We start from the raw sequence: 26,308 nt of genomic DNA on the forward strand, positions 1-26,308 counted from the left end.
CCAACTCTGGGTGACGCTCGCACAGCCCTGTGTGGAGCTTGGGGCCATGGCTGCTTCAGTTTACTTTCCATCCCACTTCCCCATCCCCTGTGTCCTTGTGGCTGTTTTGCTTGGCACTGAACACTGAGGCAGGTGCAAGTATGTGGCAATCCTGCACAGAGACCCGTCAGCACTGTTACAAACTGTCCTGCACTCCCTCTGCTCCTGCCCTGTTTGCAGACCCAGCCCAAGGCTGTAGCACTGGCGAGCTCAGCTCTGTTATCTGAGGCAGGTTCCCCCTGCCTGCCGTGCAGGCTGTGTGTGAACTGGAGCTGCCTCAGCTGCATTCTTATAGCTGCTGACATTATGCTTATGGTTAGCAGGCTACAAAAATCTTCTGCTTGTGAAGAAAGCTGGTGCTGGAGTCAATATGGGCTTGAACACTCCACTCAGACCAGTAGGTGATCATTTCTAGGGTATATGCACTGAGACAGCTGCTGACAGGTGACGGGGCTGAACATGAGACACAGCCAGTGCCACAAACTCCACCTTGACTCATGGAAATTTTGGAAAATACTCACTGCAGGCTGGGGAAAGATTGTGCAAAACAAGCAAGAATAGTAAGGCTGCATGATACAAAGGAAAGTGTCTTCAGAGGGACCTTGCCCAAAAAATAACCCAAAAACAAAAAAGGAGAGACAGAAAAAGACTTGCAACCATGTGTTGAATTGCCACCCAGGTCCAGGCTACAAGGAGCTGAAAAACTCATGGGCTGCAAGAGAATGAGACTGTTTACTAAGCTACCTAAGTTCTTAGAAGATCAAAGAGGATTAATATGAAAAGATGAACAAATCCTTGCTGAAGGGGAGGGGAAGAAGGTAATAGAGTAGGCTCTGTAACTGGAAAAAATTGGCTAGTTATCTTTAGAACATCTAACTAAGCAACATGGCTCCAGTGAACTTCTCCAAACCAAATTTCAGGCCAAATCACCTCAGCTGCTTTCAGTACATCCATTTTCTGGCCATGTCCTCTTGTTTTTCATCATTCAGGAACCCTGCTTGCAGAGGTTCCTGGTTTGTCAGTCTCTTCACTTATGGCAATTACAGCTTCAGTTTGAGACTTCCTTTCTCAACAGGCAGTGTAGTGGTGCTCAGCACTTCTTCCCCCTTAGTGTGGGGGCCCATAATCTCTCCTCTTCAGTTTCAGAGTTTTCGCTAGGTCCTGCTAATTGCAGATCCTGTGGTCCCTTCCTCCTTGTGTTTCCTTTCTATCCAAGCAGCTGGAAGTTTTTTTCCAGGTCCTGCACTCTCCCCCTTTGACTTCACTACCTCTTTCCTTCCTGAGTCTGTTGCTCCTGCTTTTCAGCAGGAGGCTGACACCAAAACAGTCACTGCCCCCAGCTGTGACCACACTAGCCCTTCTCTCAAATTCTCCTCAGGGCTTCCTCACAGGTGCCACACAGTTCCTCAGGAATACTGCATCCACAATCCTATGGATGTTTGTTTCACCAGTGGCCCTGCATCCCCTCTACACATGAGGAGCTGAAGCACTGCTACTTACTCTCACTCCACCCAAATCCCTCATAATGGCCTGTTTGACAGCGGTGCTTGCACTCCGATAATTGTACGTTTTCAAAAGAGCTTTCTCGTTTTGCCTTGCTTATCTTCTCTTTTTGTCAGCTCTTCCTGCCTTGCTTTCAAGGGTCACTGTCTTCTGCTTAAGGCATGCTCCCTACGCTTGTTGTAGGGGCTGTAGGCAACTAGTCCCTGTACTAGAGGGATTCAGTTTAGAAAACTGGTGAGTGGAGTGAGCTTCAAGGAAGAGAGTTTACACATGCACTGGAAAACTTGGAAGGGTTGTGTCTGATAGGTGGACAGCCCTGCTGGCTCTGAACTCAAGCAAGTTAGTGCCTGTGCTGTGGACTGCCCTTGAAAGAAGGTGAGGTAGCTTGGGGTCTGCTCACTGCCCAGTTTCTCCACCTTGCTCCCAAGTGGTGTGATGAACATGTTTTCCATCAGTTGAGTGATTGTCCCCTGCCAAACAGCCTGCTCCCAGCAGGGACACCTGTAACATGTACAAACAGACATTACAGCAAGGTCTAAAACTTGTCCTCAGATCCAGGAAACTCCAGGGCACATCAGCCAGCTCACCCCTACTTTGAGGTATCCCCAAAGCCTCCCAAGTCCAAAGCTCCTACTAGGCCAGAGGTGATATTACCAGACATTTGCAAATAAACATTTGATTACAATATAGGAAATGGAGTTACAAAAAAAAAGCCTGAAGACATACATGTATACACACACACACACACACTCAACCCAGGAGCAGCACGCTCCTCCCCTGGCCCTACACTCCAGTTACCCTTTCCATCAAATCCCAGCAGTTTTGCCTGGCAGCCCAGCAACATCATCTGAAAGGGACAGTCCTCTCTTCCTTTCAAAACTCCTAGCCTTTCCCTTACATATTCAGCAGTCACACAAGCTCAGCAGGAGATAAGCTCAGCAGTGCAATGACCATGAGCACTTGAGCAGGGCTGATGACAAGACTCAGCCCACGGCTGCGGCTTGCCAGGGCGGGTGCAAGGGACAGCATGTGCAGCAGGACCAGCTTTTCAGCTGCAACACAACCCCAAATCAGAGCAAGCCAGCCATGACTCTGCTCCTCAGTATCTCTCAAGTTACCCATCCATTGTGTTCCTTAACTTATGTGTTTCTTCTACATTTGCTGGCTTTTCTCCAAACCACAACATTTGCAAGACTGCAGTAAAACTGTGTAAGTTGTAACCCTGAACAAAATATTCACTCTACACATAGTCTATTAGCTCCTTATCTTAGATCATGCTGGAAGCATTGAACAGAGTCAGTGTGTGACGTGACTGCCTGCCTCAGTGCTATACTCCTTCCTAGGAAGGCAGCTACTAATTACACTCAGTCCAGCACACCAGCAGGCCAGTCACCCACGACTCTCAGCCATCTGCTTCCCTCACATCAATCCCAGCAAATATATGGCCTTACGGGAACGCAGGCAGTTTGCTGACTTGACAGAAATCTAACCTAACCATATGGAAAAGTTTCCACATGATCCCTGAAACCACGGGAAATTGGGAGTATCTTCTTACTCTGGGAAGGGACATCCCTGCTGAGAACCCATCCCTTGTTCTAGTGAGAGGGAGAATGCTTTCTATCTGATTCTCCACTCCTTCATTCATGGCTATGCTTGCTCTTTCCACTACCGAAAATAGCCCTGAAATACTGAGCAGAGCTCTCTCCCAGGGTTATTGACTATCCCTGAGGGAAATCGTGGATTAATTCATGTCTGTAAACTGCTTAGTAAGGAAGGCGGGGGGGGGGGGGGGAAGTAACAGATTTGTGTTAGGAATTGCTTCTCTGCCCAAGGTATCATTGTAGATTCCTGGTACCCCACCACTAACACTGTGATCTATGGGAAACTATATCTCCCTGTTACTTTTTGGGTAGTTAAGTGAATTTGTCAGACCCTTTCCCAAATCTTCTCATTCAGCAAAAGTGTGAGAGGCCAATGGGTCTGAGTAGGAGAGCAGGACTCAGCCACCTCATCTCTCTTGCACAGTCCTTTCACCCATGTTCTTTGCTGGACAGTGAGAAGAGAGCAAGGTCCCTCTTTCCTTCTGCCACCCTGCTTTTGGATTGACTCACAGAGAAGCACTTTCTCTTTACTTCTCTTTTTCTCTTCTCTTGTTTTCAGGCCTGAAAGTGCAGGGCATGTTTGATCCCCATCACAGCACTTCACTCCTGAGTCTCTCCAGCTCTTTCACAGTAACCTCATGCCCTCAGATAACCAGACTTCTGTACTGCTAATGCATCCCCAGTGTTATGGCAGACTCCAAGAACAAGCCTAGTCACGGTCCTTTGCTTTCCTTTGCTCTCTTGGATGATGCTGGGGACTATCTTTCATAAATAGAGGTGGGTAACAGCAAGGTGATCTCTGATTAGGAGACTACATCAGGCTCAGGGTCTGGTGTCACAGCAGTCAGGAAGAAAGAGGCAAGTGTCAGATGTGATGTTGATGGACAGGGAAGCTGAGGGTCAAAGAGCAGGCTGCCAGCTTGGAGCTCAGGAATTCAGCACTAAAGCATATGAGATGCAAAAGAAACAGATGGAGGAAATAGCAAGAACAGTGCAATGACAATACACGCTCACAGGGAACAGTCAGCAGCAGGAGGTCTTTCCTGTAACTGACAAAGGCAACAAAAAGAAGCTGATTATTTCTCAGACCAGCAGCATGCTCTTCCTGCTGCTTTTATGGAAAACTGATGGACAGGATCAACAGCTTTGCCAGGACCTGGAGCAGCCAGCATGAGCTGGAAGGCCTGCAAGGGACCCTGCCGAGGTAGAGAATTTAAGTAACCCTGCTGTAGCAAGCCTTCCTAGGACACGGTGCAGTGAACAGAAACTGTGCTCCCTCCACGGAGGAGAGGAGCCTGTACTGTATCTCCCCATGTCCCCTAGCACAGACAGGCAGAGACAAAGTGTGACACTGACCAACTGGCCTCTGAGGCTGCCTTGCCTCCTCCTGGCACATGCCATTTCTCTCTGTTGTGGTTTAACCCTGCATCCAAGTACCACACAGCCACCTGCTCACTCCATCCACCCACACCCCCCCCCATGGGATGGGGAGGAGAATCATAAAAAGGTAAAACTATAATAATAATAATAATGATAAAGGAATTAAACTCAAGAAACACAAGTGATGCACAATACAACTGCTCACCACCTGCTGACCACTGCCCATCCCCTCCTCAAACAGTGATCAGCCCCTCCCAAACAACTCCTCCCAGTTTATATACTGGCCATGATATTCTATGGTATGGAATATCCCTTTGGCCAGTTTGGGTCAACTGTCCTGGCCATGCTCCCTCCAAGCTTCTTAGGCAGTTCCTTACTGGCAGAGCCTGGGAAACTGAAAAGTCTTTGGCTTACAGTAACCACTACTCAGCAACAACCAAATCATCAGTTGTGTTATCAACATTTTCTCATACTAAATGCAAAACACCAGCTACTAGGAAGAAAATTAACCCTATCCCAGTCAAAACCAGGACACTATCTCACAAGCCTCAGCTGGGGGAATGCCAGCATAAACAGAGTCTGTCCCTCCTAACCCTTGTGTGACATCTCCATCACACAGCCAAACAGAGTTCACAAGAATGAAACAAGCAGAGGAGGGGAGCAGCACCACACACCAGATGATGACAAGGCAGGAGCAAGCAACTCAGGTTGAGGCAGCTCTAGCCAACATGAACACAAACACTCCCAATGCATGCTCATCATCTGAACTTGCTCCTCGACACAAGATGCAGCTTACACAGCCTCCACCCTGGCTCCATAGACTCCCTCTCCTGCTCTTCTGTCAGGGCCCTGAATGCACTAACATGTTTTCATTGTCCTGAGCAGCCTCACCTGGGACTCTACCCAAACTCCCAGCCCATGGGGTTGGGGGGGTTGGATGTGTTTGCATTTAAGCTCAGCCCAGAGCTACTAGTCCCTGTCTAAGTTGGAGGAGTAATGGTCTCTGTCCCTGCCTGACCTGTAGGCTGGTTTACCAGCTTGATCTCAGGCTTGACTTGCCTTGTCACAACAGACATGCCTGGCAATCACTGGGCTGATCCTGACCCAGCTTGACTACAAACTACCTCATCACCACGAGCTTGCCTAGCTATCTCAATTTTTGCTGAAATCCAGCCACTGTGCTGGGCCTGCCTTGCTCTACGTGATCAAGTACTGTGGCAATGGGCCATGGCTGGTGAGGGCCCTGGCCTGCTGGCCTCAGGATCACCCCCCTCACAGCTCTTCTTTTCCTAGTGTGCAACCAGCCCTTACTGCACCCTGACATCAGCTCTCCTGGTATGACTGCCAGGACAGCTGCACCATGAATGGCATCAGGGAACTCAACTCTTTTAAAAATAGCTGTGAGGAAACTGCTATCAGTTACTTTCACCTGAATTGGTTCCCCAATGCTGTTTGTGTAATCACAGAAATGGGCATATAGACACAATTAAGGTAGCAGCATAAGAGCAACAGAAACCTGGGGCTGCTTAAGACAAGACTGCTGCCAAGAATGAGCCCTGTCACACTAGATCAGGCTTCACTACCCAGTTCAGAAACTCATCTCAGAGTAGCTTGAATCAGATGTGCCAGCCAGAAGCCTCTCATCTTACTGTATGTGCCTCCTATATCAGATCTCACTCTGATCATATAGTTGGAGCTTTTCTGATTCCCAGAATACAAGATCCTGCTAAACCTGCAGGGGGTTTTTCCTGCAGTTTTTTTCCACAAGAACTCTGTTGTTCCTGATTGCATCTCTATGTCCCGACTTTATGTATCTTCCTAAGATCATGGGTTCTAGGTTCCCATTGAAATGAATTCTACTGTCTGCCTTAATATCTGTGGATAATGTGGAAATGAGTGAAATGAAAGTCTTTAAATTTAAACTGAAAGTTGTCCAGGTGTTAGTATGTTTAACTGTTTCTTTTAGTGACAAGCTGGTGTTGCAGAGGAATCTCAGAGGTAAGGAAATCCCAACCTATTCCATCTCTGTAATACCATGCTACTGATTAGCCTTTGTTGTTATTGCTCTTCTGAATCTCTCATTGCTCTGCACCATTTTTATTTTTTTTTGGTTTGCTAAAGCATGAAATGGGCTATATGCCATTGACTTTTAGTTCAAAGCACAACCATATTTTTTCCTGTTTTTCTCGTGTTATTCTATCCCACACCCTCCTGCTTCCAGGCGGGTAATACAGCAGTTAAAGGCCCTGACATGATATTTGCTCTGAAGTAACAATTTCCCTACCTTGATTATTGCCTCATGCTGCCTTGATTACTGCACAGGATTAGCCAGTGCTGAGAGGTCTCCCCCCTCTCTAAATCAGGCTATGAAGGTGGTGAAGGGCCTTGAGAGGAAGCTGTATGAGGAGCAGCTCAGGTCACTTGGTCTGTTCAGCCTGGAGGAGACTGAGTGGAGACCTCATTGCAGTCTCCAGCTTCCCTGTGCGGGGAAGAAGAGACACTGATCTCTTCTCTGTGGTGACCAGTGACAGGATCAGACGGAATGGCCTGGAGTTGTGTCAGGGGAGGTTTAGGTTGGATATTAGAAAAAGGGTTTTCACCCAGAGTGTGGCTGGTCACTGGAACAAGCTCCCCAAGGAAGTGGTCACAGCACCAAGCCTGAGAGTCCAAGAAGTGTTTGGACAGTACTCTCAGGTACATGGTATGACTCTTGAGGATGGTCCTTTGCAGGGCCAGGAGTTGGACTTGAATGATCCTTGTGGGTTCTTTCCAACTCAGGACATTCTGTGATTCTGTGAATCACTTGCAAATCACCACTCACTTGTGCCAGTATTCCAGACGCGGTGTCCTGAGGTCGGGCTGCTGGAGCAGGTGCTGCCTGTAATTGCTGAGCTTTTTCCCCGGTAGAAGCTGATCCGCGGCAGGCACTGCCTCTCTGCTATTCTAAAGGGTCCTTATCTCGGTCCAGGCGGCCCCAAAAGGACGGGCACAGCCAGAAGGGCTCCCTCAGAAGTGCCAGGTACGGGGCTGCGGAACCGCCGTGAGCACTCAGAGCTGACGGGGGTCTCGGCGCGCGGAACGTCCCCGCTCGTGTTTAGCCTCCGGCGTGCGGAAGGCGATGCCGTGACACCCGAGCAGCCGCGGGCCGGCACCCGGGCGGCGGGCTGGCTGCTCCGCTCCCAGGGCGAGGGGGGCAGCCCTGGAGCGGGCGGGGCGAGCCGGCCGAGCACAGACCGGTCGCGGCCGCGGCGCTGATTGGGTCCGGCCGGCTCCCGTCCCCGCGGGGGTGTCTGGGAAGGAGAGATCATGGCGGCGGAGCCGAGTAAGACGGAGATCCAGACCCTCTTCAAGCGGCTCCGGGCAGCGCCGGCCAACAAGGTAGCGGAGAGCGGCCGGGGGCTACCGGACCCTCCGTGCCGGGCTGCTGCCCTGCGGCCGCGGTCTGCGCTCGGACTGGACCCCCGTGGGCTCCGGGCCGCGCTGCGGCGGCTCTTGGGGCGGCCGGGCAGCGGCTCTCGAGGAGGGCCCGGGGAGAGCTGGGGCCGCCGGGCTGCGGCAGCGGGTGGCGGAACGGCAGAGCCGTCGCCTCAGCCTGGCTGTTCTTCTGCATTCGCTTTAGTCGTGCTTCGACTGCGGCGCCAAGAACCCGAGCTGGGCCAGCATCACCTACGGAGTCTTCCTGTGCATCGACTGCTCCGGTGTCCACAGGTCCCTGGGCGTGCACCTCAGCTTCATCAGGTGCGTGGGGAGCGGGGGCCTGGCCCGCGGTGCCGCCGGCAGGCCTGGGGCAGCCGCGTCTGCTTGCCGTGGGAACAGGCAGTGACTGGGAGAGGAGCGATCGCTTCGGGTTGTGTGTGGCTCGCTCGCCGGAGGTTCGGGGTCACTCAGTCCTTCCGAGATGGAGCTTCCAAAGCACCCCAAGTGGACCATCAACCATGTTACTTTCGCTAAGCTTGCAGAAGTGCTGTCTGGACTTTGACTTGTAGAAGCAGAGAGGGGAGTGTGGGGTGTGAATCTTGCCAGTAAAGCAGCAGTATGGTAGTCTTTCCTGTAGTGCTGAACAAGGCAAAAAGAGGAATATTATTTAATCTTTTCTGTATCAACTCAGTGGGAAAGATGGTTTTTGATTTTCAGTTTAGTTCTTTTCAATACTTATAAAATTTAGCATTTTAAGTAATAGAACTGTGACCTTTACTTGTTCAGAGAAAAGTTGAGTAACTGATATGAGACACACTGTGTCCCCTGACTTTACTTGGATGTTTTCTCAGTTGCTTTGTCGTGTGTTTTGGCCTAATCCATTGGACAGGCTGAATACGAGTCTCTACATGTGAGATCCCATGTAGAACAAAAGTTCTTGGCTGTACTTTCCTAGCTCAAGCTCTGCCCTCTAAACAAGCAGTACAAGTGAGAGATCCTCAAAATCTGGATATTATTTGATGTGAAGCTGGGTTTTTTTCCTCACTTTAAAGTTCAAACTAATTTTTTTACAGGAGCAAAGAAGTTACTAAGATGTTCTTTCCCTCTTTGCCTTGTATATTCTGGGATAGTAGTGGGATATCTGACCATTCTAGGTCAAAGCTTGCTTTTGCATTTGGTATGCCTGCTTTTCATTAATAGAAATAATTGGTTCTCACACAGGTCCACGGAATTGGATTCTAACTGGAACTGGTTCCAGCTGAGGTGTATGCAAGTGGGCAGCAATGCCAATGCGGTGAGGAGCCTCTGTGGGCATTTTGCTTGGTTTCCCTCTTACTAATCCACACCCTCTGTTTCTTGTACCTTTCCTTTGTGTGGCTTTCTCAGTACCAACCTCACCTATTCTTTTTCTGGATAGCAAACTCTTCTGAAATGTGTAATGAAGGGGGAGGCGTTTGTCAGGTGTGCTTAGAGGTCAGACTGTGATCTTTGCATGTATTGTTTTCTGATGTGCAGTTCTGTCATTTTCTTGCACCTCATTTAAATGAGGCACAGTCTTCTTAAATGATAGGAGTTAATAACACTCATCAGTTTGAAAGCTCATGCTCAGCATTGTGAATCAGAATCATCCTTCTGTGGAGGATATGGATGGTTTTCATAAGCCTCTGTGGCCTGGAGTGAGACATCTTGGAGAAAGCTGATCAGTGAATGGTTGGTTCGTGCTGTGTCCTCAGTATGTCATCCCCTGTCTCTGGGAAGCTTTCTTTTTCTATTGAGTTTGCCTAATGCATGCTTGAGTATGATCTAGCAGTCAGGAGATTGAATATTCTTCTCTTTTCAGACTGCTTTCTTCCGCCAGCATGGCTGTACTACCACAGATGCCAATGCTAAGTATAACAGCCGAGCTGCCCAGATGTACAGGGAGAAGATCCGGCAGCTGGCAAGTGCTGCCATGGCCAAGTATGGCACTGATGTAAGTCTGAGCAGTTTGGCACTGTTAGATGGGTAGTGCTGGATGCTGAGTCTTGTAGGATACCTTCTTTTTTCCCTCTCTTCTCTTCAGCTGTTTATAGATGGACTGAGTGGAGCCCCTGGGCACTCCCCTGACAAGAGTGATGCTGATTTCTTTACAGAGCACACACAGGTGAGAAGAACTGCCTAAACCAGGCAGCCTTACTAGCTCTCAGATAGCCAGCTGTTCAATCAGGAGCAGTCCCACTTAGTTTGGAGGGACTCTAAATTGTATAATTAATCAGTAGTTACATGGAAGAACTAAGATTCAGTCATCTGTCTTGGACATAGTCACAGATTTGAACAGACCCTGATGGGGCCTGTAATATCCATGTCTTTTGTTTTTAAGACCATCTTTACCTTCAAAGAATACTCAGAGCTACCAGCTACTCCCTGGTAGTGTGTGCTGTGTTAATGCATAGTTTCTTCGTACAGTTTAAGCAAGAACTGGCTATTCCTTTGAACTTCTGGTTAGTCAGCTTTTCAGTGCACAGACCCTGGCAAAATGGATTTGGGCAACTGTCTGCACAATGCTAGGCAGACTTTCTCAGGCGAATAGAGCAACATGAGAATTGGCTGAGAATGGCAAATAGAGACAGTGGGAGCAGAGGTTTAATTTTTTCCAGGAAAACTCATTCACGCTTTCTCCCAAATTTAAGCTCATCTCCTTTAACCTGAGAAGTCCTCGCAGTAGCCACCTGTCAGATGATGTTGTCATTCCTCCTGGTCTTTCATTCAGCTTAGGTTTCATTTTTTTCTTTAACTTTTGTCCCTGGTAAGGGAACGTTGACTTGTTCGTATATTATCTTCAGTGAAGACATAGTCTGGAGTTTAGAACAAGTTTCCTTCGGCCTAAAATTGAATATGGGTTACCAAACCTGAAGTAAGTTCAAGATTTTTTGGTTCATTCATCTTCTACAAGTCATTGGAATGAGCATCTCCTTGCAGTCTTCCAGTACCTGGGATGTAGCAGATGCCAGCCAGAATCCTGCACAGTCTTCCCCAGAGGTGGAGAAAGCAGCAAAGTCATCAGAAGGCAGTGAAGTGTCGAGTGAGTTCCTTGCTGAATTATTTTTTCCAAAGACCTGCTTTCATTTCCAGGAGAATACAGCTCTGTACTGCAGTTGGAAGGGTTGAGCAGTTTGAAGGAGTGGAAGCTCTCTGCGCTCTGTGATGTTTATTAAATTTGTGGAGACTTAAAAGACACTGCTCTGTTTGGGATCAGTTCTCTGCTTTTCCTGAAATGCACGCAAAACTGTTTTGTGGATTTAGCTGCCCCACTTTCCTGATTCCAGGCATAATTATTTGTTTAAACACTCTTCTCTATCCCTTGAATTGTGTGGTTCTGAAAATGACATATGAATATAGAGCAGAAAACTGTTTCTAGGGTGAATGACAAGGAAACCAAGAATCTGGGGACATAGCTGTAATTTGAAACAGCTTTGTATATTTCCCGGCAGAGTGGTTGCTTTCTTTTACTGTGTTAAGAACACTGCAGAGAGAATAATTTGCTCTATGGAGACATAAAGTTGTTGTTGGGAAATTGCATGTTTCAAGCTGTAACTTGTTTGTGGGGGCAGAGGAGCTGGAAGAGATGTAGTGAACCTGTGAGCACACTGGGGAAAAAAGGTGTTGAGAATCAATCCACTGAATGTTTTCTTCTGGTTTTGTGCCCACAGATGCCAGCCAAGGCCCATCTATTGACTTGTTGAGCACATCTCCTAAAGCTCCTCTAGGTAAGTAAGACTCTTCACCGTCTCTTTGATCGGTCTTGCTCTTATACCTTATGTTCAGTAGTAAGCTCAGTGGAGCTGGAACCAATGAGCCAATTTCCAGAATATCTAAAGAAGTTTATCTTCCTGTGGAGCCAGTACTAACTATGGTCCTGAACCCCAAAGCCAAGCTATAGTTTGCTGGAGATTTCCTCCTCCTTCGGGTGATTGAGTTCAAAGCTGTTGCCTTCCCAAAAACATGTTTTCATTTTTTGAGCTTTGGACAAGACTTGGCAGGTGCATATCGAGAACCTGGATGACCAAGGCCACATGGCTGTGGTGTTTGGTTTTTTGGTTTTTTTCCCCACAGAACCTTTGGAGACAAATGAATTTTTAGAATTGGAGTAATAGGGATTTGTATCTGATTCTCTCCTGCCATTACTGTCCTGGCTGCACACAAAGCATCTAACTGGAGCTTCTTTCCTTACTGAGAGCATGCTCCTAGCCCACAGTGGGTTCATTCTGGGTGGAAAGCCTGTGTCCTCAAGTGTCTGTTCATTCCCCATGTTTTATGTCTCTTCCTCAGACATGTCCATGTATCTATCAACACAAGGGGCTGATCCTGCCAGAGGTAACTGGCTAACAGCTGGCCTGCACTGGCTGCCTGTGACAACTCTGCTTGCCCCTTCTGTAATTCTGCCTTCAATTCTAACTTAACTTCCTGTGCCTGGGGGGAGAGAATGAGCCAAAGCTTATATGTGTTGTATTGGGATCTAAACCAGCTATTTCACATCTGTAAAGAGACCTTATTGACATTTTTGTTAAATGTTTTCTAACAGTAAAAATAAAAACAAACAACCTCAAATCAAATGTTAGGAACAGTGAGTGGAAAACAGTCTGGGATAGCATGAATGTTTTGAATCCTCTTATTTCAAAAACTTATGGTAAGACTAAAAAAGATACAGGAAGGGCTGTCAAGAATGATCTATGGGCTAACAAAAGTCATGTGGCTGTACAAAGTAAGGAGACACATGCAGAAGAAAAGCCAACAAGGGTGATAAAAGATTTCTTAGCTTGGAAAAATGTCTTGGGCAGTCCCTCTCTGCTTTGTTCCTACCCTTTTCCCCAGGCATCTGCTGCTTGGCTGGACCTTGTCTGGTTTTACCAGTGTGGTATGCCCTCAGAGTGATAAGTGCAAGGTCTTGGGGAACCTTGTTGCTTTTACAGCCCGCTGCACTTTAGGTCCATTCTGTTGTTGGAATGTTCATGTAAACATGACTTCAGGGTTCTTGCTGCTTTGTCCCTAAGGCATTGGTGAGGCACTGTCCTTCATATGCCTCTGAAGCTGCATTTTCTCAAATTTGTGTATGGAATAAATCTAGTCTTTCTCTAACTACCCTGATCCCTACTGGATGGGGTCACCTGCTGCATAACACTCGGAGGAGCTATTCACAGTTCTTAATTCACTTACAAGTTTCTTCAGCAATGGACATGCTTCTTTAGGCCAACAGCTTGCAATTGTGGAGCTTCTAAGTGCATCTTACTTAGCTGGGTGAAGGCACCCAGTCTTCTGATGTAAAGTGCGTGGTGTGCCCTGGATGCAATAGCAGCTGGACTGTGGTGGATGTTCATGTTGCTGTCTAATTTTGGCTTTTTAAATTAATTCACTTCTGCTTATTTGCTGCTTCCCTCCTCTTGCAGAACTTAAATCCTCCCTCATTGGAAAGAAGAAGCCAGGAGCTGCCAAGAAAGGGGTATGTCTGAGCTCTTGTTTTTTGGAGAGGCATGTCTCATATTACTGCTGTCCTTTCCCTGGCCCTTGCTTTCTGCCCTTAACAAAGCTACATAGTGAGAGATCCGTTTGGGGAAGGGAGAGCTTAGACAGCTTGTATATTAATGCACAAAAAATTTAGGTTTTGGATCATTACTGGTTACAGTCTGAAGTGTATGTGGCTGATCTGTTAGTGCTGGCCACTGGTGGGTTAACTCTTAGGTGTTCTTCCATACTGTGTTGCAAGCTCTTTTGGGTCTGTATGTTGTGACTACACAGGGAGACCGAAGGCCTGATCAGTGCAGCAAGAAGTAGGATTCAGGTTTTCTTCTACTTTCTAGGGTGAAGAAATCACAACTTTTTGTTTTGTTTTTCTAGTTGGGTGCAAAAAAAGGTCTTGGAGCCCAGAAAGTAAGCAGCCAGAGCTTCAGTGAGATTGAGCGGCAAGCCCAGGTGGCAGAGCAGCTGAGGGAGCAGCAGGCAGTGGAGTCCAGGAAACAAGCCGAGGAGTCTATGTAAGTGCCCTGTTTGGGATGAGTACCTTGCATACATAAGGCAGAAGTAATATGAGGTTAATGCTGTTCATCGTAGGACCACCTAATATGAGTACAGAACACACTGCATGATAGGAGGAGCAGTAGCTATAAGCCAATATGGCCCTTGTAACAGGGCACAAGTTATACTGACATATTTTATTCAAATTATCATCCCTGGAAGAGTTTAGGGAGCAGATATGCAAGTATTTTGTGTTTCTGTTCACCTTTGGACAGGACTAAAAAAGAGAAAGGGTTAACTCGATGGGTCATTCTCGTGGTGGGGAGGGGAAGACAGATGCTGCAATGCTTACAGTAAGGAAATCATGGTTAGCCAGAAGAAGAGTTGAATCTCAGGGGAGGTGAGATTGGAAAACAAGCAGTAGCTTTTGTGCAAGGATTTTGGCAGAGCTGTTCTGGAAATGGCTGTTTTGATGGGTTGTCAGGGTTACCACTTGCTCCTCCACAGCATGGGCAGCAAGGGAGGGTAATGAGGTGGTACCCACCATACCTCTTTCCTTCAGAGTCACCTCAATGCGTCTGGCTTATCAGGAACTGCAGCTTGATCGGAAGAAGGAAGAGAAGAAGCTTCAGAATCTTGAAGGGAAGAAGCGTGAACAAGCAGAGAGGCTGGGCATGGGCTTGGTGTCCAGAAGGTACTTGGCTGTGGATGGCATAGGACAGACAGGTGTCTTGGAAGCACCCTGCTCTGGAAAAGTTTCTTGAAGGCAGTAGCTTGCTCTTGTAACAGATAAGGAGATGATTTAAAGAGTTCATTTGCTGGTCTAGATCTAAAAATGCTTCAGGCAGCAGAAGGAATGGGCACTCTGTTCAAAGGTTCTAGTTCTCATCTGAGCTTTTCCACAGATGTGTGGCCTGTCAGTGTCTAGCTCTAGAGCCCTGCTGCTTGACAGATGTCCCCCTGCAGGATCCTTCCTTTAAGAAGGTAGCTCAAGACTTCTGAAGGAGCATAGATAAGTGGTGAAGGGGGCTGACAATCCCAAAGCTCTCCTTCCAGGCTTGTGGCACCTGTCCTGCCTGCCAGAAGGCCAGATTCAGTTTTGAGGCAGATTGGTTGTAGGGGCCGGATGCTGCCAGGCCCATCAGCCCTGACTGCCCGTTTGTTGTGCTAGTCCTGTTTCACACTCGGTGATGGCTGAGATGCAAGTAATCGAGCAGGAGACGCCGCTGGGAGCAAAGTCTTCCCGCTCCCAATTGGACTTGTTTGAAGATGGTGGAAGCTTCACATCTGGACCCCCCAAGTAAGACTTGGCTTCAGTATAGTCTTTGGCTTAATCCTGAATTTTATGTCTGGCCTCAATTAACCTATTTCTAATAGGTACAAATACAGTCCCTTCTCATTTGAAGATGCTTTTGGCTCACGATGGGAAACAGACTCTTCATGGGGTATGGACAAAGAGGAGGAACCTGAGGTGACTGTTTCCAGTATTCGGCCAGTTTCAGAGAGGTAATGCTTGCTGCTGCTAGTGTACCTTGTGCCCCTTGTGTGTGGGACAAAGAGATAAGTCTGGGAGCTGTGGGAGAGATGCTGCTGTGTTACAGCAGGAGCCTTGTGCTACAAAAGATAACTTGCACAGACAAGCCCAAGAAAAAGGGCCTTGAGTGAAAGGGCCTTAGGCACTTCTTTCCCTATCATATCCCTAAGTTTGATACAGCCTCTATGGTCATCAAGTGCTGGCTGTCCTGAGGTTGGGAGAGATGGTAGCTAGCACTTGAGGATTTCTTGCTTTCCTTTGATCAGATGGGGTCTGAGACACAAGTCTGATTCTTTACTGTGTTGATGAGCTTAAGCTGACATGTCTTTTCTTGTTTCCTTAGACCCACCAGTAGGCGGGAGACTGAGAACAGGCCATCCATTGTGGAATCCAATGAAGCTCGGCAGAAGTTTGCAGGGGCTAAAGCTATCTCTTCAGATATGTTTTTCGGGCGGGAGGCAGATGCTGAGGTAGATGCATTCTGCAGTGCTTATGCTGCTACAGCTCTGGCTTTACCTCCTTCTGTTTGCTCAGGTCCTACTTTATTCCCTTCTTTTATAACCTTTTGTTTTCTGCTGCAGTACGAAGCCAGATCCCGACTGCAGCAGCTCTCAGGCAGCAGCGCCATCAGCTCTGCAGACTTGTTTGGAGAGGCTGACAATGTACACTCAGGTTTGTTAGCACTCAGTGGGTTGAGGAAGGGGGTCAGGGTGCTCTCTGGAGCTGAGGAACTCCAGGCTAACTCCTGCTGGTTCTTGCAGGTGGCGTGTCTATTGGAAATGTCCTGCCTGCAGCTGACATTGCACAGTTCAAGCAAGGAGTGAAATCAGTTGCTGGCAAGATGGCTGTCCTAGCCAATGGGGTGATGAACTCCCTCCAGGTGAGGTTACACTATGGCACCTTCAGACAGGCTATTGTCATGGTCAGGGACTTCCACAATAATCTGGCTTCTACTGGAATTATTGTTGTCTTCTTAAATTATGGGAAAAGTTCCAGGTAGAGACTGGTCTTTTATAGCTAATGACTACGGTACAATAGCTGAGCAATGCCAGGTGGCCAGTGAACTCTACTTGGCCATCTTACTCTCCTGCTGTACAGGACGCCTTGTTATGTCAGATATGCCTTTTCCACGAATTCCAGGCAGAACTTAAAAAGTTAAGGTCATTTTACCTTCTGCCTTTGCATGGTGTCCTGTCTAGGTAACCACACACTGCATTCAAATACCAAACACCCCAATTTCTTGTTATTGGTCTCTGAATTTTGCATGAAGGTGTTGTAGCATGATGTCTTGTTGTTTCCTCCTCAGGATCGTTATGGCTCATATTGATGACCCAGGGGCTGCAACTCAAAGGGAAGCAAGCAAGAGGCACTGATGCCACCTTTGTCTGGAGTAAACTCTGCAGGACTGTCTTATTATCTGGGTTGGGTGGGGAGGGGAGAAGGTAACCGGAGGGAGTCAGGACATGGCTGTTCCCAGGATGCTTTCTGAATATCTCTGGATTCCACTCTATTAAAATTCAATGTGCCCTCATACCCACTGCTATCTACTAGCCAGTAGAGACAGGCCTTATTACAGGGTTAACCTCACTGTTGTAAAAGATATGACAGGAACTCCTGGACTGCCCTCATCAGTGCTCCTGTCCTTGGCCCATACCTTAACTCACCTAGTGACAGAGGAAAGGGGAATGCTATTTTTCTGAACAGCATGTGACATGACTTTTTTGTTCTGCTCAGAGCTCCCAATCCATGGTGCTGTGGAGTCCTCTGTATTTGCAGGGTCTGACTTTTGCCATGATATGGTCCTTTTTACTGTCTTCTAAACCAGCATATATAGATGCAGGAGAAAAAAAACTCAAAGCAAGGATTATATTTTTAGCTTCTAACTACATCATCAGCAAGAAAGGCCCAGGTAAAGAAGTAAAGATATTTACTGGATCCCTGGTTATTTTGTTGCCCTGGTTTGGATGGAGGTCAAAGTACTGAGCCTCTGACATCACCATGAGATGCAGCAGTGAGTGAGGACTGTCATTTTAGTCCTGTTCAACTTGGTCTCTGCTTCTGACTCTGGTTTTAACAAGAGCATTTTTTCTCTTCCTTGGACTATGGTGTTGAGGACTAGGTAGTAAGAAAAAGGGTGGGAAAGGGCTAGTTACACACTTAGTAATACTAAGAAGAGAGGCTGAGGCTGTTCTGAAGCCTTTTCTGTGGGACTGGGAAGAGGCTTGCATGGGCTTCACCTCTCCTGCTCATTGAGGGGCTGTAGTAGCTGCTGGGACGAGGAAGCGTTACTCAGCTGCTCTACACTGATGTTTTGCCACCCAGGGCCACTGCGATGGGGCAGGGGGTAAGGGTTGGGTCTTCCCGTGGCTTTGCCACCTGTGTCCCGGCGCAGCTCTACCATCACAGTGTCCGGGAAGGGGCCGGAGCTCCGAGGAGTGACAGTGTTGTCACAGGGTGAGGGCGGGAGTTCGTGGGCACCTGCATGGCAGCAAGTGCTTCCGCAGTGCTCAGAGTGATGCTTCCCCCAGGCCCTGCCCCAGGCAGCACCCAGAGGAGGGGCCAGGGCAGCCCAGAAGACCCAGATGCAGCAGAGCCCTGACAAAGCGTGCTTTATTGCCGGGCTGTCACAGCCACTCACCGAGCGGGGAGAGAACACACAGATCATAAATAATATAACTTATAATAAATAAATAATCCCTCCCACTACCTCCACAGGTGCAGCTGTGGTAAAGACTGAGCAGTAGGTATGGGATTCGTCTTAAAACAGCTCTAGCATGTGTTGAATCCACAGCAGAGGGCTGGTACAAGCTTTGGGTTACCAGCTCCTGGTGGCCCATGTAGCAGCACTTTATGACCAGGAGGAGCAAGGAGGCTCCCAAAGACACATGAGAAACTGAAGTTCCCCAGGAAATAACTAGTCTGTGCAAGATGGGGCACAGGAGCTGGGCTAGACAAAGTGTTTGGATCTGTGGAAGTCAAACTGCAGAGCTCGTTACCATTAATGCAATGCTATGCTACTTATTTTTGTAGTTGTAAGGGCTACATGATGCTGCTACAACACTGCCACTATCTACAGAAAACCCCGATCGGATCTCATTTGAGAACCGCTTCCTTCTCCCTTAGTGCTTCTGCCCACCCAGCCCCAGCAGATGCTCTATATACTTGCAAGCCACACCACCTGTGGCCAAGGAATTTAAAGACTCCCTCTCCTCCAGTCTCTCTGAAACTCACCATTCCAAATGACCTTGATATGCCATCGGAGGCAGTGGGAGACATCACAGAATGGAACTCGGCACAGCAGCAGAGCCTGAGAGAACCATGCAGTACTTACTGCAATCTAGCTTATTTGCTGTATTTGCTTTGGCCAGTCTTGGACACATGGAGGAGAAAGCACAGAGCAGACACAGTTGGCAATATCTAAGCCGCCCTTTTCTAGGAACTTCAGGAATTTCTCTGCTTTTGGTCATATGCAGCTGCAGCTTTAGTGGGAATAATTACAATGGAACACAAGTGCAGAGCTGCTGCTGGCGATTTAACCGCTCTTGTCCGGGCCAAATCTGAACAGAGCTACACACCAAAACACTGGCAAGCGGTCTGTGCTGGTGCTCCCACTGCTTCAGTACCTGCTGAACCGTGAGGGAGAGCCCGGTGAGAGCATACCCGGCTGTTTCCAAGTGACAGCAGAGCTGACATCTGCTGGCTGGTCTTGCCTGCCAGCAGGGGGAAGCATGATTCTGCAGCTGTAAATGGCTTCTGCAGAGGAGCTATTCTTGCACAAATTTGGAGCTAGGAAAAATGCAAGCTCTTCCTGGGAAAAGATGGGTGAGCCTGATACTGGGGACTAGCACAACCACACGCATACACTGGTGATGTAGACAGAACCCTCCATCAGAGCAGGTGCTCTGGGAAGAGGTACTGTTCCTCCAGTGGGTTCTGGAGAAACCCAAGATGGGAATGGTGCCCACCCTTACAACCTTCAGTTTTCAGAGGAGTCAGTCTCTTCATTGGAGCCTTCACTCTCAGCATCCATTTTTCGCCGATGGTGTAGAGGTTTCCAGGGTGAGTTAATCCTGGGTAAGTTACGGACAGGCACATTAGCTGTGTCCCCGCTGGAGCTGGCAGGACCAGACATGGAAAGCCCTGAAATCTGAGCTACCCTGAAAGAGAAAAGACAAATGCTAGGCAACCTGACTTGTCATCTCCAACCTTTACCATAGCACTTTAGGAGTGAACCTAGGAGGCAGACTTACACTAGGGATGGAAAGATGTTCACATCACAGAGGGGGAACACCTTGCACTGGTACATCCCAGACATACTGTGTGAATCTTTTACTGTTGAAATATATCTTCTGATATGAGCCTGTGTCCTCCAACACTCCTAGTTTTCACCATCCAAACAAAATTTCCCTGTTCATTAGAGACTGCTGCTTCCTCTAGGTCCCACTGGTCCCCTCTGTTTCTGAAGGCTCTTCTAAGGATTTTGTTAGGTGCACCAAAGCACCCCAAAAAAAGAAACTCTCCCTGCTCAGGCCACTTTTTTAGCTCCTCTATTGTTTTATAGTAAAGCAGAGGAACAGGGACAGTACTTTATTACACTCTTCCACAGCATGCTACCTTTAATCCGTTGCTTTACCTCTTAGTTTAGGCAATTCCACTTACAATTTCTCAAGTTCCTGGTCCATGGCAGGGTCCAGAAACAAGTCTCCTTTATCTGGTAAAGCCCCTGGGGAAAGAAAATCGATGAAAGAAAGTATCAGAACAGATTTAGGGTATTCATTCTTAATGAAAAGTGTTAAAGTCATAGCAGTATCCCAGCTCTGGCCTGCAAGACAGAGAAGACTTTTCCTTACACCTATTAGAGAAATGGAAACAATATTGAGGATCACAGACAGATAAAGAATGATGATTCATTTTCTGTGCCTTTCACACAAGCTGTAGCTGAGCTCAGACTAAATGGGGGGCAGCGTCAGTAGTCTCACTTCTCACAGCCCTAAGTATTGGCAGCTTTTGTTCATTATACAAAACTAATGACTACTGACTGTCAGGGAGATGGCAGTCTGTCAACTTTAGGCCTTTGCTCATTGCCCTATATAGTCACCAGTCCCAGATCCTATCAGAGCAATAGATGTGGTGGTGTCGGTGCCACAGCCTGAAACATGCCCTATACCACCCAGGGAGATGTATACTTCTGCGCCACCTGCCTTTCTTGTGGTGCACTGAGGTTGGGGATCAAAACACTCCACCAATGTAAAGCTATTGCTTTCCTTGCAATTCAGGAAAGTCAGGCCTGACTCTGGTGCACATTAAGTCTACAGGAGTTAAGTGTGGATGAACTGTGCTCTAGCATTGCTTGTCTGGGTGTGAGCATGAATGGCTGGGCCAGTATTTGGGTACCCCCTGTCAGCATAAGATCAGCATGCTCCTTTTCACATTAGGAACCCTATTCAAGATGAAGGATGTGGTATAGTTCAGGACTAGAACAGCTGGTTGATCATCCTTACCCTTCTCTGAAAGGACACTGGCACCTCAGAAGAGCCCAGAAAGGAAGATGGGGCTCTTAGGAAAGCCCTCCTTCCTAATTCTTTATCAAACTCCACCTTGTGTAGGGGTCATGTAGGGTATGATCAGCCAGCACAGAAATGATAAAAATTGCCTACCAGAGCCTGGACAGTGCCACTGCACACCAGGACCAAGAAAACCCATTTGGTAATCTGTACCAACAGTGCAGTGAAGAATGCTCTTGTTTTTCAGGAGACCTGGGTGCTACACTCAATACCTTTGGGAAGGGGCTTTGTACTCCCTGTGAGGACACAAATCTGTTTTCTGGCCCTGGCACCTTTCCCTTGAAGGAGCAATGAGTGCGTGAAAACTAGAATCAGTTTAGACCAGAACTGACTCCCCCATTTTCTCTGGTTCTTGTCTGCAAAAGAACAGGAAAGCCTGGCACCGCAACACAGTGTCAGGAGGTCTAGGCTAGTGTCCCAGCCTCCTTTCTTTCATGGCCTCAATTAAAAGAATAAGCAACTAAAGCTTAACTTGTTTCTGTATTTGCAGAATGCACAGTGAGGTCTCTAGGGCACAAGAATTACTTGGGAGAGTCGGTAAATAGCACTTAGAAAATTCACAAATCAACATTGACATTGGAGTTACACTGCAGATTCCAATCTGCCTGGCAAACTCATCAGCACTGCCCCAGCCTGAACAAGCTGTTTTAATCCCTAGCCCTCTTCCTCAAGAGGGGCTACTGGCTTTGTGAGACCAAAGAGAAGGCAGGCAACCTGACCGAAACCTCCTCTGCCTGAAACTGCTCTTGCTGAAGGGCTTTGGGGAGCTTGTGATCCCCTACAGACCAAAGACTATTGAAATCACCCTTCAGGAGAGATTAAAAGACACCAGGAAAAGAATCCTCCTTTCCTTGCCAAAACACTAGCACCTGTCAGACTTGTGGCTGCTGCCCCTCCTCTGAGAGAGGCCTCAGCAGGAGGCTGGCAGAGGGCCAGGGGATGGGCCCACATTAATGGAAACGAAAACCCACACACTTTGTAGATGGCACAATGGAGGCAGTGGGCAGGATTTTTTTTCTTTTCATCTGTTTTCTTTGTGCTCAACTAGAAATGGATTTCATAGGGCAAAGGAAAAGAAAGATTTTGCTTTCTGCCATCCAGGCATCACCTTCCTCCCAGTGAATACACTGCTTCCTAAGCTTGTTTGCAGACGGGATTGCAGACGGGCTGTATTCATCCACTTTTGATATATAATCTCCATGTTGCTGTGTAAGCAGTTCTGCCCCAGAGGACCATTAGCAGCTCAAATAGTTTGCTGTAAGAGGGGGCTCAGCCAGGGAGGGCACACTTTTACCATACTATGACACACACCTGTGCAAAAGAAGCAGCCCTCAGGCAAAGTACACCTTTCCATTGAGTTTTGTCTTTGTAATATAGGGACTGGCACATACTCAGGCCTAGAAGTAGAGGAAGAGGATACCTACTCAAAGACAGAGAGCCTACTCTTGATGGCCAGATGATGTGCTGAGTGCATATGACTGAAGATGAGTGTTTGGGAACACACTCAGCCCCTCACCCCCACTCTCCCATTTAAATGTACCTCGTAGATACAGCCTTGTCAAACACAAAAAGCCATTTCTGTTCCCCTTTGCAAGAGGAAGAAGTAAGCAAGGCATATGGGGGACATATGGAACTGTGAGTCTGAATTGCATATGGATTACATGCTCCCCTTTGCCAATGCGAAGGGGGCTTTGCACTGCTTCCTTGCTCTGAACTAGCACAACATGAAAACAAGCAGTGAGATGCTGCTTGGTAATCCCTGTGGTTCCCACAACAGTCTAGTACAGATTTCTTTTGCAGTTTGTGTTTTATCATACCACCAGATTTTCAGCAGGATTGCTACTGGCAAGATCACACTGCCTTGAGGGAAGATGGGGATGAGCTGGGAAAGACTGGGCTATAAGCCTTTGAGCCAAGGAAGTCTTCTCTCCTTTTCTTGTAGAGAAGAGCAGCCATTTAAAATCTGTGGAAGCACAAAGGGCTAAAACATAGGATGGGACTTCAGTATGGTCAACACCAGCCAGACACCTTACTTGTCTCCTGACTAACTCTGCCCAACTTTTACAGCCAAATATGTTAAAACAACAGTTCTGCTACAATTATCAGTTATTCAAGAGGCAAAACAGTACTATTTTAGGGCAACATTTCATATCTAATTTTATCCTTGAAGAAGCTCCATAGCTTCAAGTAGACAGTAAGGCACAGTGTTAGGTTTTTAAAGTTAATCCATCAACAAAATGATGAAAAACTTTCCCTTGCTCTCTTCCTGACAGTGTAAAATGTGGGGCATAATTACAGAGGAAATTCCACAGAAATGCAGAATGATTGAAAATCTAGAGCTGAATCACTCACAGGAGTCTTACCTAGGGCTCGATTGATCCCCTGATCCTTTGCAAGTGCCACAAGGAATCCATAGAAGGTCATTCTCTGTGCATTACTCAACATTTCCTTCAGAAGAGCAGAAGGTGGACAGCTAGGAAAAGGGAGACAAAGAGGTCATCTTGTCTTTTAAATTATAATCCTTTTTTTTCTAAGACTCAGCTCAAACTGGAGAAATAAACCCTTTTACCTGTTCTAACACTGTCAAGTTACCTTGACTCAGTTTAAAACACATAGGCACCAGCTTGCTTATTGAGCATTGCATATGCTCCCTGTTTGCTAAGCAAGATCTTTGAGCTGGGGTACATCCCTAGGAGCAGTCTTACCTGTCTCCATTCCAAGGACAGGGAGAAAGCCTAGATTCACTCAGAGGCACACATATCCCAACTCTTAGCATGTTCTTTCAAAAATCATCTGGGGAATACTTTCTTTTAGAAGTCAATAAACCTTCTCAGAATCATAGAAGCGTTAAGGTTGGAAAAGACTTCTAAGATCACTGAGTCGAACAGTTAACCCAGCACCACCATGTTCACCACTAAACCATGTCCCTAACTGCCACATCTAAACATTTTTTGAATGCTTTAGGGATGCTATCATCATCCTTTTATCAGTGATAGTCATCCAAGGGGCAGGAAAACCTCTGCAATGACAGCCTAAATATGTCAGAAAACAATATTTAGGTGAGGACTAAATTGACATGTTCCCTTCACCTACACTCACCTTAACCCCTGGTCCTGACTTATAAGCAATATCTTCATAGTGATTCTTGCTGTTGCCCAATACTGCTTAAAGGATTTCATGCAAAATCACACTGCCTCATAAAGAGTAAGTGTTGAACAGTCAATGGTGTAGTGTCACCCTGGGAGATGTGGGTCTGGGCTGGTGATCCCTTAGGCAAAGGTGGTTACCAAAGCCTGGCCGAGTATTGAGTTACTGGATGAAAGGCTGGGAATGGCTCCCCTCAAAGTGCTGTGCAAAGCCTGACTTGCCAGATAGGCTCACAGTACCCTTCCCATCTGAAGTTCTCAGGACATACAGGGAATGTAGAGCTTTTGCTGTTTAAAAGAACAAAACAACCTGTCAACTCCATGCTTAGATATCTATAGCACTGGACAGCAGTTCAGGAGTAATTTTGTGTATGCTTAATGTGCACATTAAGCAGAAATCAGATGGAACTTGTGTCCTGAGTCATTTTGTGGATCTATGCCATGACCTTCTAGGAGGGTGTGTGCTTGCTACCTGCAAGAAACTATGAAGGAAGAGTTTGTCAAAGCCATACAATAAGGTCCAGTATTGCTCCATCCTCTGCTGAACTAAGGCTAGTCTTGTGCCTGGGAACTGTAGCTGGAGACCAACTCCATCACAGGCTCAGGTACAGACTGGCAGTGTGAACTTGCCTAGGTACTAAGGCTTCATACTCCATCCATCCCAGTGGGCCTTTCTTAGGCTTCAACTCCCAAGAACACAACTGCACTTGTTTATCTCCTCTAGCTAACTCATAATGGATCTCTCCTTGATGAAAGTGCCAATGCAGAAGTGAGAAGGAGAGCAGAGACCCAAATCAATCCATTACTTCAAGAATCAGCTCAAATCCCATGTTTCATTTGGTTTAAGCTGTTCAGCTATGACGTTTCCCTTCGTACTTCTCCAATGAGATCCATGTGGGAGTTACAGCTTGTTCAAAGTCCTGTATTTCTTCACAGCTCCATCCTTACAAAGGGTTTCCAGAGACAGAGACTTCAAATTTGTGTTTTAGACTTCATTCATACCTGTATTTTGATCTGTCACACAAGGACTCCAGGCACTGGTAGAAGAGAGATGCCTCTACCCCTTCGAGTGGGTTGCAATCATTTGGGGGTTGGCGCTGCCGATGTTGCCCAGAAGATGATGTTGGCACAATCACAGTATTTGGATTCTTACCAGCCAGTAGATCCTGATAAATGCCAGCCACACTTTCCAGGAACTCTGAAAGAACAGAAAGTGACTTAAAACTCAGGGCTATAACCAGCATCCTCCTGACCTACCAGAGTTTGGATTAAACTGTCATTCTGTGTTGTACATAGCACCAACAGGAAATAAGCACAACTCTACAGCACCCTGCTTATTCAGATCAGATATTAGGCAGGCCCAAACAGCCATTTCCATAGAAGCTCCTGGCTTCTTTCTGTCAGGATGATTATGAGAGACCACTCCGTTGAAAAAGATTCTTCTGAAGGGTACAAAGGTTAGCTAGCACATGGATAAAACAATGGAGCGTGAAAGCTAATGTCAAACACAAAACTAGTTTGCAAAGACTAAAATGTTTTCCTTCTTGCCACTCATCATTTAAGAACTCTTGCAAGTTGGGAGCAAACTATAATGAACTGCAACAAGAGGAAAGGGAGCAAGTTAGTTAGGGTTCCAGGCTGTATCCCAGCTTGCCTCTGTGCTGCTCCAAAGTAAATACAATACAAGATCTAGAGGGAGGGCCAGGGCAGGTCAGGGCTGGAGTTGGCAGAAAGCCTCTCCCCAGGCTCCTCATACTACCCACTGTTTACTGCAGGAGTCTAATTTTAAACAAGTTTGTTTATGGATGTGGTCAGCAGTTTACAAATCTAGATTCCATTTGGAGTGGTTTGCATGTGTGTGGGTTGGTGGGAGAGCGTATGACAGGCTGTGTGCGTGCACCATGCCTGAGTGAACAGGACAGGGATGGGATCTTTGAGTGTGTGTACACAAGAACAAGCTCTTGAGGACTAAAGTGGCATTTAAGTCTCAAGGGAATGAAATGTAATTCTGTGTGTGAGGTGGGTGGAGAGGAAAGTCAGGATGTCAGCAGGCCCTGAGGCTGTTGCTGAGGTCCTCCAGCTCAGTGGAAATATTTGTTATATCAGAGAAAAACTTTCCAAACACATTTTCTGTCC

At 47.2% G+C, this 26,308-nt stretch overlaps 3 protein-coding genes across 5 annotated transcripts in view; 1 reads left to right on the forward strand and 2 right to left on the reverse strand.

Moving 5' to 3' along the window:
- DDB2 (damage specific DNA binding protein 2) overlaps positions 1-7,672 on the reverse strand; it is a 51,139-nt gene extending 43,467 nt beyond the window's left edge. Inside the window, exon 1 of the mRNA XM_027705262.1 lies at positions 7,345-7,672. The gene's annotated coding sequence lies outside the window, so the exon portion shown is untranslated. The remainder of the gene's footprint in view (positions 1-7,344) is intronic.
- Positions 7,673-7,765: 93 nt separating this feature from the next.
- ARFGAP2 (ADP ribosylation factor GTPase activating protein 2) lies at positions 7,766-17,090 on the forward strand. 3 transcript variants are annotated; one of them, XM_027705440.1, is made up of 17 exons: positions 7,766-7,901; positions 8,143-8,261; positions 9,162-9,234; positions 9,781-9,912; positions 10,003-10,083; positions 10,899-11,001; positions 11,630-11,686; positions 12,249-12,293; positions 13,364-13,416; positions 13,812-13,948; positions 14,491-14,622; positions 15,100-15,228; positions 15,306-15,434; positions 15,806-15,932; positions 16,044-16,134; positions 16,224-16,342; positions 16,769-17,090. In XM_027705440.1, the coding sequence occupies exons 1-17, from the start codon at positions 7,830-7,832 to the stop codon at positions 16,787-16,789; spliced, it is 1,620 nt and encodes a 539-aa protein (XP_027561241.1). In that variant the 5' UTR covers positions 7,766-7,829; the 3' UTR covers positions 16,790-17,090. The 3 variants fall into 3 exon arrangements, with proteins under 3 accessions (XP_027561241.1, XP_027561252.1, XP_027561260.1); XM_027705451.1 differs by lacking the exon at positions 12,249-12,293; XM_027705459.1 differs by lacking the exons at positions 7,766-7,901; positions 8,143-8,261 and adding an exon at positions 8,816-8,927.
- A 966-nt stretch (positions 17,091-18,056) lies between these two features.
- The window catches only part of CUNH11orf49 (chromosome unknown C11orf49 homolog), an 82,551-nt gene continuing 74,299 nt past the window's right edge, over positions 18,057-26,308 (reverse strand). Inside the window, exons 6-9 of the mRNA XM_027705507.1 lie at positions 25,175-25,370; positions 23,390-23,499; positions 20,122-20,185; positions 18,057-19,619 (exon numbers count right to left, since the gene is read on the reverse strand). Of these exons, the coding sequence (XP_027561308.1) occupies positions 19,439-19,619; positions 20,122-20,185; positions 23,390-23,499; positions 25,175-25,370 (551 nt within the window). The 3' untranslated portion in view covers positions 18,057-19,438. The remainder of the gene's footprint in view (positions 19,620-20,121; positions 20,186-23,389; positions 23,500-25,174; positions 25,371-26,308) is intronic.

This window comes from Neopelma chrysocephalum, unplaced genomic scaffold, assembly GCF_003984885.1.
Source record: "Neopelma chrysocephalum unplaced genomic scaffold, ASM398488v2 Primary Assembly neopelma1_24, whole genome shotgun sequence".
Taxonomy (NCBI): Eukaryota; Metazoa; Chordata; class Aves; order Passeriformes; family Pipridae; genus Neopelma; species Neopelma chrysocephalum.